This window comes from Schistocerca serialis, chromosome 1 (genome assembly GCF_023864345.2).
Source record: "Schistocerca serialis cubense isolate TAMUIC-IGC-003099 chromosome 1, iqSchSeri2.2, whole genome shotgun sequence".
Lineage (NCBI taxonomy): Eukaryota > Metazoa > Arthropoda > Insecta > Orthoptera > Acrididae > Schistocerca > Schistocerca serialis.
In genome coordinates, this window is record NC_064638.1 from 651,128,453 (window position 1) to 651,142,776 (window position 14,324).

General features: G+C 38.6%; 1 protein-coding gene across 1 annotated transcript in view; it reads left to right on the forward strand.

Moving 5' to 3' along the window:
• The window catches only part of LOC126479065 (pre-mRNA-splicing factor CWC22 homolog), a 136,800-nt gene that overhangs the window by 102,655 nt on the left and 19,821 nt on the right, over positions 1 to 14,324 (forward strand). Inside the window, exons 8-9 of the mRNA XM_050103752.1 lie at positions 8,308 to 8,409; positions 8,487 to 8,623. Coding sequence (XP_049959709.1) covers positions 8,308 to 8,409; positions 8,487 to 8,623 — 239 coding nt within the window. The remainder of the gene's footprint in view (positions 1 to 8,307; positions 8,410 to 8,486; positions 8,624 to 14,324) is intronic.

Consider the following 14,324-nt stretch of genomic DNA (forward strand, 5'->3'; position numbering starts at 1 on the left):
CGATACCCCATAGGCCCGCAGCTTGATTAGAAGTCGCTTGTGAGGAACGGTGTCAAAAGCTTTCCGAAAATCCAGAAATACAGAATCAACCTGAGATCCCCTGTTGATAGCGGCCATTACTTCGTGCAAATAAATAGCTAGCTGCATTGCACAAGAACGATGTTTTCTGAAACCATGCTGATTACGTATCAGTAGATCGTTCCCTTCGAGGTGATTCATAATGTTTGAATACAGTATATGCTCCAAAAACCAACTGCAAACTGACGTCAATGATATAGGTCTGTAGTTTGATGGATTACTCCTACTAACCTTCTTAAACACTGGTGCGACCTGCGCAATTTTCCAATCTGTAGGTACAGATCTATCGGTGAGCGAGCGGTTGTATATGATTGCTAAGTAGGGAGCTATTGTATCAGCGTAATCTGAAAGGAACCTAATCGGTATACAATCTGGACCTGAAGACTTGCCCGTATCAAGCGATTTGAGTTGCTTCGCAACCCCTAAGGTATCTACTTCTAAGAAACTCATGCTAGCAGCTGTTCGTGTTTCAAATTATGGAATATTCCATTTGTCTTCCCTGGTGAAGGAATTTCGGAAAACTGCGTTCAATAACTCTGCTTTAGTGGCACAGTCGTCGGTAACAGTACCATCGGCACTGCGCAGCGAAGGTATTGACTGCGTCTTGCCGCTTGTGTACTTTACATATGACCAGAATTTCTTCGGATTTTCTACCAAATTTCGAGACAATGTTTCATTGTGGAACCTATTAAAGGCATCTCGCATTGAAGTTCGTGCCAAATTTCGCGCCTCTGTAAGTTTTAGCCAATCTTCGGGATTTCGCGTTCTTCTGAACTTTGCATGCTTTTTCCGTTGCCTCTGCAACAGCGTTCGGACCTGTTTTGTGTACCATGGGGGACCAGTTCCATCTCTTACCGATTTATGAGGTATGAATCTCTCAATTGCTGTTGCTACTATATCTTTGAATTTGAGCCACATCTCGTCTACATTTGCATAGTCAGTTCGGAAGGAATGGAGATTGTCTCTGAGGAAGGCTTCTAGTGACACTTTATCCGCTTTTTTAAATAAAATTATTTTGCGTTTGTTTCTGGTGGATTTGGAAGAAACGGCATTGAGCCTAGCTACAACGACCTTGTGATCACTAATCCCTGTATCAGTCATGATGCTCTCTATTAGCTCTGGATTGTTTGTGGCTAAGAGGTCAAATGTGTTTTTGCAACCATTTACAATTCGCGTGGGTTCGTGGACTAACTGCTCGAAATAATTTTTGGAGAAAGCATTTAGGACAATCTTGGAAGATGTTTTCTGCCTACCACCGGTTTTGAAAAAGTATTTTTGTCAACATATCGAGGGAAGGTTGAAGTCCCCACCAACTATAACCGTATGAGTGGGGTATTTATTTGTTACGAGACTCAGATTTTCTCTGAACTGTTCAGCAACTATATCATCGGAGTCTGGGGGTCGGTAGAAGGAGCCGATTATTAACTTAGTTTGGCTGTTAAGTATAACCTCCACCCATACCAATTCGCACGGAGTATCTACTTCGACTTCACTACAAGATAAACCACTACTGACAGACACAAACACTCCACCACCAATTCTGCCTAATCTGTCTTTCCTGAAAACCGTCTGAGACTTCGTACAAATTTCTGCAGAACTTATTTCAGGCTTTAGCCAGCTTTCTGTACCTACAACGATTTCAGCTTCTGTGCTTTCTATTAGCGCTTGTAGCTCAGGGACTTTCCCAGCACAACTACAACAATTTATAACTACAATTCCGACTGTTCCTTGATCCAAGCATGTCCTGTATTTGCCATGCACCCTTTGAGATTGCAGCCCACCCCGTACTTTCCCGAGGCCTTCTAACCTAAAAAACCGCCCAGTCCACGCTACACAGCCTCCGCTACCCGTGTAGCCGCCAGCTGAGTGTAGTGAACTCCTGACCTATTCAGCGGAACCCGAAACCCCACCACCCTATGGTGCAAGTCAAGGAATCTGCAGCCAACATGGTCGCAAAACTGTCTGAACCTCTGATTCATGGCAGAAAGTCCATAAGTCCCTGCAAAGTAATTATCAGTGCATCAATAAATAGTCCATATAGCAATGCATTGTCTGATACAGTAGCAGGCAGCTTGGTTCCAACAGTGTGTTGCCAGGATGATTTTTTATAGTCTTCATTTAGCAAATGATATGACTGTGGAACTCCTGCCTGCTGCTTATGAAAGTAGTTTGGCATTTAGGTGGTAGGATATGGTGATTTGCATGAAACACCATCTATCCTGAACTGCTGGGCCCTACAACCTCTTTGACTCGATAACATTGATATCTTCTGTGATGGAATCGGGGTCGTTATCTGGGTAAGATACAAGACACTCCTACCCCAACAGAGTCAGTCGGTATGGCTGAAAATATTGAGAATATAGATGAAGATAATAATATCGAATCAGGGGGAGGCATCTACATGTCTGGTGGTGTTGAAGAGGTTGGTGGTGCCTTGCCCTTCTCCACTTCCAAAGGCGACAAGATGTCAAAGGCATCAAATGCCTGCATTGTATAAGGAGGATGGATGTTCTAACAATTCACACTAAAAATTTCTTAATTATCCCATGATCAAAGTACATTTGCTTTAGTGAAAGATATTGTCTTTATTTTGGATCCAGACTTCCTTGCGCATTTTTCATACAGTTCATCCAGAAGACCTGATCGGTATTTGCATTAGTGTTATCCTTTACAAGGCAGTTAACGAGAAGAATTTTCTCTTTCCTCAGATATATCTGTATCATCTGCTGTTTCATGTACATTTGATCACTGATCATGTTTTTCAAATGATGATATGTTATAGAATACACAAAGTGATTTGAACACCACAGTGATTTGCTAGACATTGTTCATTGGAGGTTTTATGCCATTACCTTCTTCAAATCTTTGAACTGACTTACACAGCCAATTGTAAAGGGTCCTACATTTTAACATGGGCTCCAAATCACTGTGCAACTATGTGTTTTTCACATTAACCAAATCAGATTTTAAAAACATAAATAAAATAGAAAATGATTCTGAAAACAATAAGAATAATAATGAACACAAAACAACGAATGTATATAACAGCTCTTAATGACAGGCGAGAAAGAGTAAGCCGTCTGCCATGGTGTATTAGTATAAAACAAATTAGCATTTTCCTGTAGTAAGTTGAGAAACCAAAATCTTACATGGCTATCTTTTGCACTTCTGTATCTGCACCAATGTGCTTCAATTGTAATAATAGAAGGAAGCTGTCCTATTCCATTCATTGCAGTGAATTACATCCCTATAACACAATGAAATGGATTTTGCTCTACAGGGAATAGAAGGAGTTAGCTATGAGAAAAAATGTAGTTTTTCAACTCTTGTAAAAACTTATTGAAGCCTTCATTTGGATAATACTCTACAGATGTATGGCCACATGGAGAAGCAGATTCCTTTAAACTTTCATCAATGATGTATGAATTCTCATTGGCACTGAACCATAGAAAACAAAGAACTTCATTACATCATGATATTTTAGTTTATCAGTTTGAATCAAACATACACAACATGACTCATTTTGAAAAATAGCTGTGTAAACCATACTGTTTCACAAAGTATGTTTTATGAACAAATTTAATAGACAGACTATAGAAAATTCTGCTTCCAGAATCAGTAATTTCTTCACCTCACAAAAGAGAGCAAAGACTTGAATTCTGGGATTAAGTTGGAAAAGTCATCCAGGAGCCTAGTGGATACACAGCAGGACTGTCCTGCCACACATTTATTTGGTATAATTGCTAGAAATACAAGACATTCTCAAAGAATGGGAACATGTTCATCAGTAAAAGATTCTATGCATGAAGGGTTCATTGCACATTAGGAACATTGACAACTGCAGTTATCTGAATGGACTAAAAGTAAATAGTTCACAACATATTTATGTTGTTGTTGTTGTTGTTGTTGTTGTTGTTGTCTTCAGTCCTGAGACTGGTTTGATGCAGCTCTCCATGCTACTCTATCCTGTGCAAGCTTCTTCATCTCCCAGTACCTACTGCAACCTACATCCTTCTGAATCTGCTTAGTGTATTCGTTTATTGGTCTCCCTCTACGATTTTTACCCTCCACAATGCCCTCCAATACTAAACTGGTGATCCCTTGATGCCTCAGAACATGTCCTACCAACCGATCCCTTCTTCTAGTCAAGTTGTGCCACAAACTTCTCTTCTCCCCAATCCTATTCAACACTTCCTCATTAGTTATGTGATCTACCCATCTAATCTTCAGCATTCTTCTGTAGCACCACATTTCGAAAGATTCTATTCTCTTCTTGTCCAAAATATTTATCATCCATGTTTCACTTCCATACATGGCTACACTCCATACAAATACTTTCAGAAACAAATTTCTCTTCTTCAGAAACGCTTTCCTTGCCATTGCCTGTCTACATTTTATATCCTCTCTACTTCGACCATCATCAGTTATTTTGCTCCCCAAATAGCAAAACTCCTTTACTACTTTAAGTGTCTCATTTCCTAATCTAATTCCCTCAGCATCACCTGACTTAATTCAACTACATTACATTATCCTCGTTTTGCTTTTGTTGATATTCATCTTGTATCCTCCTTTCAAGACACTGTCCATTCCGTTCAGCTGCTCTTCCAAGTCCTTTGCTGTCTCTGACAGAATTACAATGTCATCGGTGAACCTCAAAGGTTTTATTTCTTCTCCGTGAGTTTTAATACCTACTCCGAATTTTTCTTTTGTTTCCTTCACTGCTTGCTCAATATACAGATTGAATAACACCGGGGAGAGGCTACAACCCTGTCTCACTCCCTTCCCCACCACTGCTTCCCTTTCATGTCCCTCGACTCTTATAACTGCCATCTGGTTTCTGTACAAATTGTAAATAGCTTTTCGCTCCCTGTATTTGACCCCTGCCACCTTCAGAATTTGAAAGGGGGTACTCCAGTCAACATTGTCAAAAGCTTTCTCTAAGTCTACAAATGCTAGAAACGTAGGTTTGCCTTTCCTTAATCTAGCTTCTAAGATAAATTGTAGGGTCAGTATTGCCTCACGTGTTCCGATATTTCTACGGAATCCAAACTGATCTTTCCCGAGGTCGGCTTCTACCAGTTTTTCCATTCGTCTGTAAAGAATTCTCCTTAGTATTTTGCAGCTGTGACTTATTAAACTGATAGTTCGGTAATTTTCGCATCTGTCAACACCTGCTTTCTTTGGGATTGGAATTATTATATTCTTCTTGAAGTCTGAGGGTATTTCGCCTGTCTCATACATCTTGCTCACCAGATGGTAGTTTTGTCAGGACTGGCTCTCCCAAGGCTGTCAGTAGCTCTAATGGAATGTTGTCTACTCCTGGGGCTTTGTTTTGACTCAGGTCTTTCAGTGCTCTGTCGAACTCTTCACGCAGTATCTTATCTTCCATTTCATCTTCATCTACGTCCTCTTCCATTTCCAAAATATTGCCCTCAAGTACATCGCCCTTGTGTAGACCCTCTATATACTCCTTCCACCTTTCTGCTTTCCCTTCTTTTCTTAGAACAGGGTTTCCATCTGAGCTCTTGATATTCATACAAGTGCCTCTCTTTTCTCCAAAGGTCTCTTTAATTTTCCTGTAGGCAGTATCTATCTGACCCCTAGTGAGATATGCCTCTACATCCTTACATTTGTCCTCTAGCCATCCCTGGTAACCATTTTGCACTTCCTGTCAATCTCATTTTGGAGACGTTTGTATTCCTTTTTGCTTGCTTCATTTACTGCATTTTTATACTTTCTTCTTTCATCAATTAAATTCAATATTTCTTCTGTTACCCAAGGATTTCTACTAGCCCTCATCTTTTTATCTACTTGATCCTCTGCTGCCTTCACTATTTCATTCCTCAAAGCTACCCATTCTTCTTCTACTGTATTTCTTTCCCCCATTTCTGTCAATTGTTCCCTTATGCTCTCCCTGAAACTCTCTACAACCTCTGGTTCTTTCAGTTTATCCAGGTCCCATCTCCTTAAATTCCCACATTTTTGTATGTAGTGGGATGTATTATTCAGATATTTGAGGAAAGTAAAATAAGAGGAAATGTGATGGAGCAGAAGGACAAGAGTGTTATCTCCCAAATGTCATATTGAGAGGAAAATTGTTAAATCCTATTAGTATGTTTCTGAGCTCTCATTTTTGTATGCAAACCACTTTGCCAGCACTAGTTATGGACAGATAATATAACAAAATCGTTAATGTTACTTTCTTTAGGCCTTCAATAACAAGAATAACTTAATGGAAATTTAATTTTTAAATATGGGTTGAAGCCACAGCTCCTTCTATCAAAAAAGATTTATTGCTTCATTTGACTCAACTACCTTGATAACTATGTTGTAACATTAAGCCGGTAGTGTAGTGATGGCATAGTGTGGGAGGGGATATGACATCTACATGGAAACTTTGCAATTCGTACTTATATGCCTGGCAGAGGGTTTGTTGAACCATTTTCACACTATTTCTCTACCATTCCATTCTTAAACAGCAAATGGTAAAAACTAACACTTGAATCTTTCTATGCAGGCTTTGATTTCTCTTATTTTATTACGATGTTTGTTTTTCCTTAAGTAGTTTGGCATCAACAAGATGTTTTTGTATTCAGAAGAGGAAGTTGGTGATTGAAAGTTCATGAAAAGATCTCACTGCAACGAAAAATGCATTTGTTCCGATGAGAAACAATGGAAAATCCTGGATGGAATGTAACTGTATTATGAAAAGGAAAGTTGCTACTCACCATATAGTGGAGATGCTGAGGCGCAGATAGGCACAACAAGAAGATTGTTCCCAATAAAGCTTTCGGCCTGTAAGGCCTTCAGTGTGGCTACAGTTGCCTTAGATGCAGTCGTGTGTGTGTGTGTGTGTGTGGGGGGGGGGGGGGGGGGGGTCTATTTTTGATGAAGGCTTTACAGACTGAAAGCTTTATTTGGAACAGTCTTTTTTGTTGTGCCTATCTGTGACTCAGTATCTCCTGTATATGGTGAGTAACAACTTTCCTTTTCGTAATCTTGTTCTGATGTAAGTTGTTCAGAATTGTAATCCTTAGGTGTTTAGTTGAATTGACAGCCTTTAGATGTGTATGATGTACCCTGTAACCAAAATTTAATGGACTCCTTTTAGTACTCATGTGGAAGACCTCACAATTTCCATTATTTTAGTCAGTTATCACACTTCGCATATGTATCATTTTGTAAACTATTTTGATCAGCTGAAGACTTCTTTATAGTAAATGACAGAACACATCTGCAAACAGTATAAGAGGGTTGCTCAGATTGACTCCTAAATCATTTATATAAATCATGAACAGGAGAGAGCCTATAACACTTACTTGCGGAATGCCGGATAAACTTCTTTTTTTCTCTATGACCTTCGTTCAGTTACTGCGATCTGTGACCTTTTTGACAGGAAGTCACAAATGCAGTTGCATGACTGAGACAGTACTCCATAGGAACACAGTTTAATTAGAAGCCGCCAGTGAAAAATGGTATCAAAAGCCCTCTGGAAATCTAGAAAAATGGAATCAAGTTGAGATTCCTGCCAGAAGAAATAAAGAGCTAGTTGTGTTGCACATGAACGATGTTTTTGGAATTAGGAATTCATGCTGGCTGTGTCAATAGATTTCTTTCTTTGAGATAATTCATAACATTCAAACACAGTATATATTCCAAAATCTTACTGCAATACTTCTTATACGTGACATTTTTACATTTGATTACTAGAGATAAATTATTTGAAGTCACATATGAAAGTTGACTGAGTATTTCATTTAATTTTTTCAGTAGTTCAGTTGTAAGTAACACTTTCATCCTTCCAGTTGATATGTAACATTATGGGTTGGAATGTTACAATTTATGGTCTCACATCCTGAATCTCCATTAAATCAGTTGTTGGGTGCCACATAAATCACTGAATCACAGCAAAGAAATTTGCTTGTCACTTTTTACATTTCCTTTGTTGACTTTGTCATTGTTTCTTAATGAAAAATTAGTTTGTTTTTAGCATATTGTGACTAAATAATTTAATAGATTATATTTTGAGCACTAAACAAAGGGTAATTTTGAGCATTAAAGAAATAAAATACCAGTTAGTGCACCAACAGACTGCAAGATCTTGAAATGTAAAACATTTAATGAGACAGAGAGATAGGTAATATTTGATGACATCTGTTACAGTTAGTCAATCATTAAAATTTTTTTTGGTGGTTGTGTATTTTAAGACTTATGGTTCTTTATTTTCAGCACAATGCAGATAGCTTTTGATGGATTATTTCCTCGTGATAATCCAAAAAACACGAGGTTTGCAATAAATTTCTTCACCTCGATTGGTTTGGGTGGCCTAACGTAAGTGTACGATTTAATTATTTTAACCAGTCTCTGATGTGTGGGCTGTGGGATTACAGTTTTTCTTCTTCCTGCAGAGATGAGCTGCGGGAACATCTAAAATCTCAACCAAAAGTTTCCATGCTACCTGCTTTGATGAAGGCACTCAGTTCCTCTGATAGCAGTTCAAGCACATCAGATTCCTCAGAAAGCAGTTCGTCCGATACATCGTCAGGTAAACAATACTCAATGATTATGTAGCAGACAGTATTCAAACTATAAAGGAAATTTACCATTTTAAAATTAATATATATATTATGATCCATGAAACCTTACTAGGTCCTTTATAAATATGTATTGTGTTTTTCATACATAAACTCATATATAATGACTGCCCTACATAAAGGTTACAAAAATTTTTGAATTCTGTAAGTTCTCTGTTAGGCCCTAAATATTCATGGTATTTATGTTGTTATTCAGAGATAACATCGTTACATTCAGAGAGATGATAATCATAGAAAATTATTGCAAAATGCTATATAATTTACTACTTCACATAAAGATTAGGGGCTGACTCAATTCAAGCAAGTGCAATGATACACAAGAACAGCCAAATATATTTTAATTATTTTCATTCCACAATCTGTGGTAAATGTCAGCACTGCAGTGAAATACCTACATTTTCACATCTGTAGTAATTTAAATTGTAATTGTAATGATACTTAATAATAACACCCAACAAAAAGATAGTAAGCACATAAAGGCAGTTGTAAGCGTGTGAAAATGGTAACAAAAAAGGTAGGTTGTCAAACCCTGAATTTCACCAGGACACTTGAGCCAATTTTGTGAATATACACGTGTATGTTCTATAAAGTTCTGATGATGAGACGTTTTGTGCACACATACATGTATGAGTATGCTTTAATGGCTGTGAGTGTCCTCCAAATGGAGGAATCCTCCTTTGCTGTCACTCAGTAAAGCTAGCTAAGTTCACATTGTGTGTGCAGCCATTAGCTTTGTGCAAGGAAAGGATAACTTTGGATGTGTAGTATCATTATTTGTTTCTTCTTAGATTTTTTCCCTCAGTGTTCGTTTCTTGGTTGAATAAGGGCCAAATATAAGTACTATGAAGAAAGATGTAGTGTGATGCTTGATTACTTTTATTATGAAATAAAACATTTTAATCAAGAATAAAGAATAATTTTATTGCTGAATAATTCATAATGTTAGATAAAGTTAAAAAAAGAAACCAAACTCTCCTCTCACCCATAAAAGACTTTAAACCTGTTTTCTTGGAATATATTACAAAAAGCCAAGGAAGTAACTATAGCACTTTAAAGGCTATGTAAATTTAGTATGACTCATTTGTGAACATTCATCAAATTGCAGGCTCCAGAGTTATGCTTTAGCCTATAGCCACATTTTCTTTGCACAGTTGCTTGGGAAGTGAGCATCACAACTATGTGCCAGGGGATTGCCTGAGAATGGTACTGTGTACTGAAACTGGTAGCCAGTAGACAAAATAAATCAAAAAGGAATTGCAACTATAGACTAAAACAGTAATTATTTCTAAAGTATATAGGTTGCTGCATTGGAACGGTTATGTAACTCTCGTGTAAAGTTGATGTTTTCGTATCTCTCATCTTACCCATTCTTTTGTATGTTTTTTAAGGTTAGGAACCACATCCAACTGAATTAATAATACATAACATGGAGGTTCAAAGAAGAGCTATGTAATTCATCTTAGATCTTAAATAATTTTGGAATAAAGGTAACAACTAAGCAATTAACAGAGAGGGTGTTAAATAGTTGATACACATGTTTATGTGTGCGGTGAGGCGGGAGGTGGTGTGTGTGTGTGTGTGTGTGTGTGTGTGTGTGTGTGTGTGCGCGCGCGCTCGAACTATTTGATGAGTTGTTACCTTCACTCCTCATTGTTTACAGTCCATCAGGACTTTCCATAGTCTGTTCATCACGGATTTTTCTAGTTGTGAGAGTCACATCTGTACACAACAATTAATGGATGCCAGCCTAGGCCCTAGTCCGGCTGCTGCTAGTCTCTGACCAGCAATGGAGGATGACACAGAATGTTGCAGGGAGTCCATTATTTATTCTCCGATGGCAGGCCCAGATGTGAGGGGGCTATGTTCTAGCTACAGTCAGGTAACGCTCAACTAGTGAGGGGGTTATGATGTGCTTGGAGCACAATGAAATGATGCTACCTTGCGGAAGTCAGACATGGTCATTCCATGATGACAGGTATGCATGCTCTCATGTTGACATCTGACCATGTCCTCTGGGTGCTTTTTTATCAGGCATTGGTATTTTGAGATTGTCAACACTTTTTACAGTGAGGAGATTAGAGATAACTACTACTGCTCACAGCACAAGCCCCATTCACAGTTTCTGGGTGGGCTCTTACCATCTGACAGAAGCTTATCATGGCACGTCAGATATATGGGTTCCCTGCTAGTCGAGAAATATTGGAATACTAAACTATTTCTGCTGCTCTATCATAGAACTGATTTTCATAAGTTTTCAGTCTTGTATGGGTGTCTTTCAATGACTCAAAACTACCTCTCTCTCTGTGTGTGTGAGAGAGAGAGAGAGAGAGAGAGAGAGAGAGGGAGGGGGAGAGGGAGAGGGAGGAAGGGAGGGAGGGAGAGTGAGTAAGTGAGTGAGTGTGTTTGCTCTTTCGAAGGACTTGTGGGAATACTACGCATTGTCTGCTCTTTTTTCTTATGTACATGTCCGCTGTTCACTGTCCCCATCATTTGATAGTTGTGATATTTCTTCAGATTGTACAGTAGATCGTTGGCATATGTTGAGGTATATATGATGATTATGATGATGTTTGATTTGAGGGGCGCTCAACAGTGTGGTTATCAGCGCCTGTACAAACTCTCAACCTTTGCTCAGTCTGACCTCGCCACTTTCCTTATGAAGATGAAATGATGAGGACAACACGAACACCCAGTCATCTCGAGGCAGGTGAAATTCCCTGACCCCACTGGGAACACGACCGCAAGACCACGAGCTGCGGACAGATATATTATGTGGCATGATAAAAAAGTAATAGGATTTTTTTTAATTTCATGGGCTTTATAAATTGATTTGCAAATATTTTCTTTATTCTATTTTTTAATTGTGGTGGTAGAAATGTTCCTGATGTATGTTTGCATTTTCAGCTGTTTTTAATGTTTAGTTTATTGTTGATAGTCGAAAAGATTAAACTTGTTTCCCTTTTTGTTGACCGATGGGATTGCGAAGATAGTAGAGACCTCATGAAAAAGGTGGATGGTGATTGGATCAAATCAGACTCATTTATACTTACATTTAACAGCATGAAACTTCAGAGCTTGTTGACTCCGGCTTCCTTCACCTAGGTGTGCGGGTTTCCCTATGCAAAGCACTGTTTAAATACCAGCACTTTGGTCACAATTCTCTTGGTTGTAACGGAAGAAAAGCTTGTGACACTCCTCCAGCGTGTGTCAACTGCTGCTCTGAGGATATGGCATAGGGGTGCAGTATCTTCCTTAAAGAAAGGAAGATCCAAGGGATAAAAACGACAAACTACATCCCATATAGTGAAGCCAGGAAGATCTGCAAGGCCATGCAGCCACTCACATTCACTGCCTCGTTTGCTTCTGTTATAAAACAGCCAGTCCAGAAATTGATGGTGCTACACAAATGGAGATTGCTACTGTCAGCACTAATACCCATGCCTATACCTCCTCTCAGAACATCAGAAAAATCTGTGGTTGCTGCTGTTCTGGGGTTTCCTGCCCCTTTGACAGCTCAGTCTGGTCCGCTGTCCAGTGCTGCCATTAACCATAGCCATGGTTGTGGCTCCAAAGCCTTCCCAGGGCAAAAAATCAAAGACAAAGAATCAGCAGCTCGTCTCTTCCGAACACCAAGCCTCGACCCATTACGGGCCCCCTCCTTGGTGGAAAGACAGGATGAAAGTGCATCCCCCATGATAAATGGCTCCCATACTGCAGTGTAACATAAGTGTGTTCAGGACACGTATGGAGGACTGAACCTCTAGCACAGGAATGTCCCTTGGGTGTGTGTTTGAAGGAAACACATTTTAAAGTGTCTGATGCCCCTGTACTATGAGGCTGTAGCTTCCAACGAAAGGATGACCTGACTGGGGAACAGGCCAAGGGAGGGGTTGCTGTGTTTGTCAATGACATGCACCACTCTTCTGCTCTCTCCTTGGTTACTGACTTACAAGCCATAGCCATTGCAGTTCATGTGGGTCAGATCATCATTATCTGCTCATTGTACTTACCTCTGCAGGTTGTGATACACAGTGAGGCTCTCGTAGATCTTAAAGAACAGCTCCCCTAATCATTTCTTCTACTGGGTTATTTCAATGCCCATAATGTATATTGGGGCTTGAACTATACTTGCCCTAGCAGTCAAGTCTTAGAGAACTTTGTAATATATCAGGAACTGTGCAGTCAGTTACACAGGTGGTACCACTCATTTCTCAGCTGTTAATGCGTCGTCCACAGCCATCAACTTCTCTTTCTGCTCTCCAGATTAGATTAGATTAGATTAGATTAGATTAGATTAATACTAGTTCCATGGATCATGAATACGATATTTCGTAATGATGTGGAACGAGTCGAATTTTCCAATACATGACATAATTAGGTTAATTTAACAACATACTTAAGTTAATATAACAACTTTATTTTTTTGTGTTTTTTTGTTTTTCTTTATTTTTTATTTTTATTTTTATTTTTTATTTTTTTTAATATTTTTTTTTCTTAATTTATAACTAAAAATTCCTCTATGGAGTAGAAGGAGTTGTCATTCAGAAATTCTCTTAATTTCTTCTTAAATACTTGTTGGTTATCTGTCAGACTTTTGATACTATTTGGTAAGTGACCAAAGACTTTAGTGCCAGTATAATTCACCCCTTTCTGTGCCAAAGTTAGATTTAATCTTGAATAGTGAAGATCGTCCTTTCTCCTAGTATTGTAGTTATGCACACTGCTATTACTTTTGAATTGGGTTTGGTTGTTAATAACAAATTTCATAAGAGAGTATATATACTGAGAAGCTACTGTGAATATCCCTAGATCCTTAAATAAATGTCTGCAGGATGATCTTGGGTGGACTCCAGCTATTATTCTGATTACACGCTTTTGTGCAATAAATACTTTATTCCTCAGTGATGAATTACCCCAAAATATGATGCCATATGAAAGCAATGAGTGAAAATAGGCGTAGTAAGCTAATTTACTAAGATGTTTATCACCAAAATTTGCAATGACCCTTATTGCATAAGTAGCTGAACTCAAACGTTTCAGCAGATCATCAATGTGTTTCTTCCAATTTAATCTCTCATCAATGGACATACCTAAAAATTTGGAATATTCTACCTTAGCTATATGCTTCTGATTAAGGTCTATATTTATTAATGGCGTCATACCATTCACTGTACGGAACTGTATGTACTGTGTCTTATCAAAATTCAGTGAGAGTCCATTTACAAGGAACCACTTAGTAATTTTCTGAAAGACAGTATTGACAATTTCATCAGTTAATTCTTGTTTCTCAGGTGTGATTACTATACTTGTATCATCAGCAGAGAGAACTAACTTTGCCTCTTCATGAATATAGAATGGCAAGTCATTAATATATAATAACAACAACAAAGGACCCAAGACTGACCCTTGTGGAACCCCATTCTTGATAGTTCCCCAGTTTGAGGAATGTGCTGATCTTTGCGTGTTACGAGAACTACTTATTTCAACTTTCTGCACTCTTCCAGTTAGGTACGAATTAAACCATTTGTGCACTGTCCCACTCATGCCACAATACTTGAGCTTGTCTAGCAGAATTTCATGATTTACACAATCAAAAGCCTTTGAGAGATCACAAAAAATCCCAATGGGTGGTGTTCGGTTATTCAGATCATT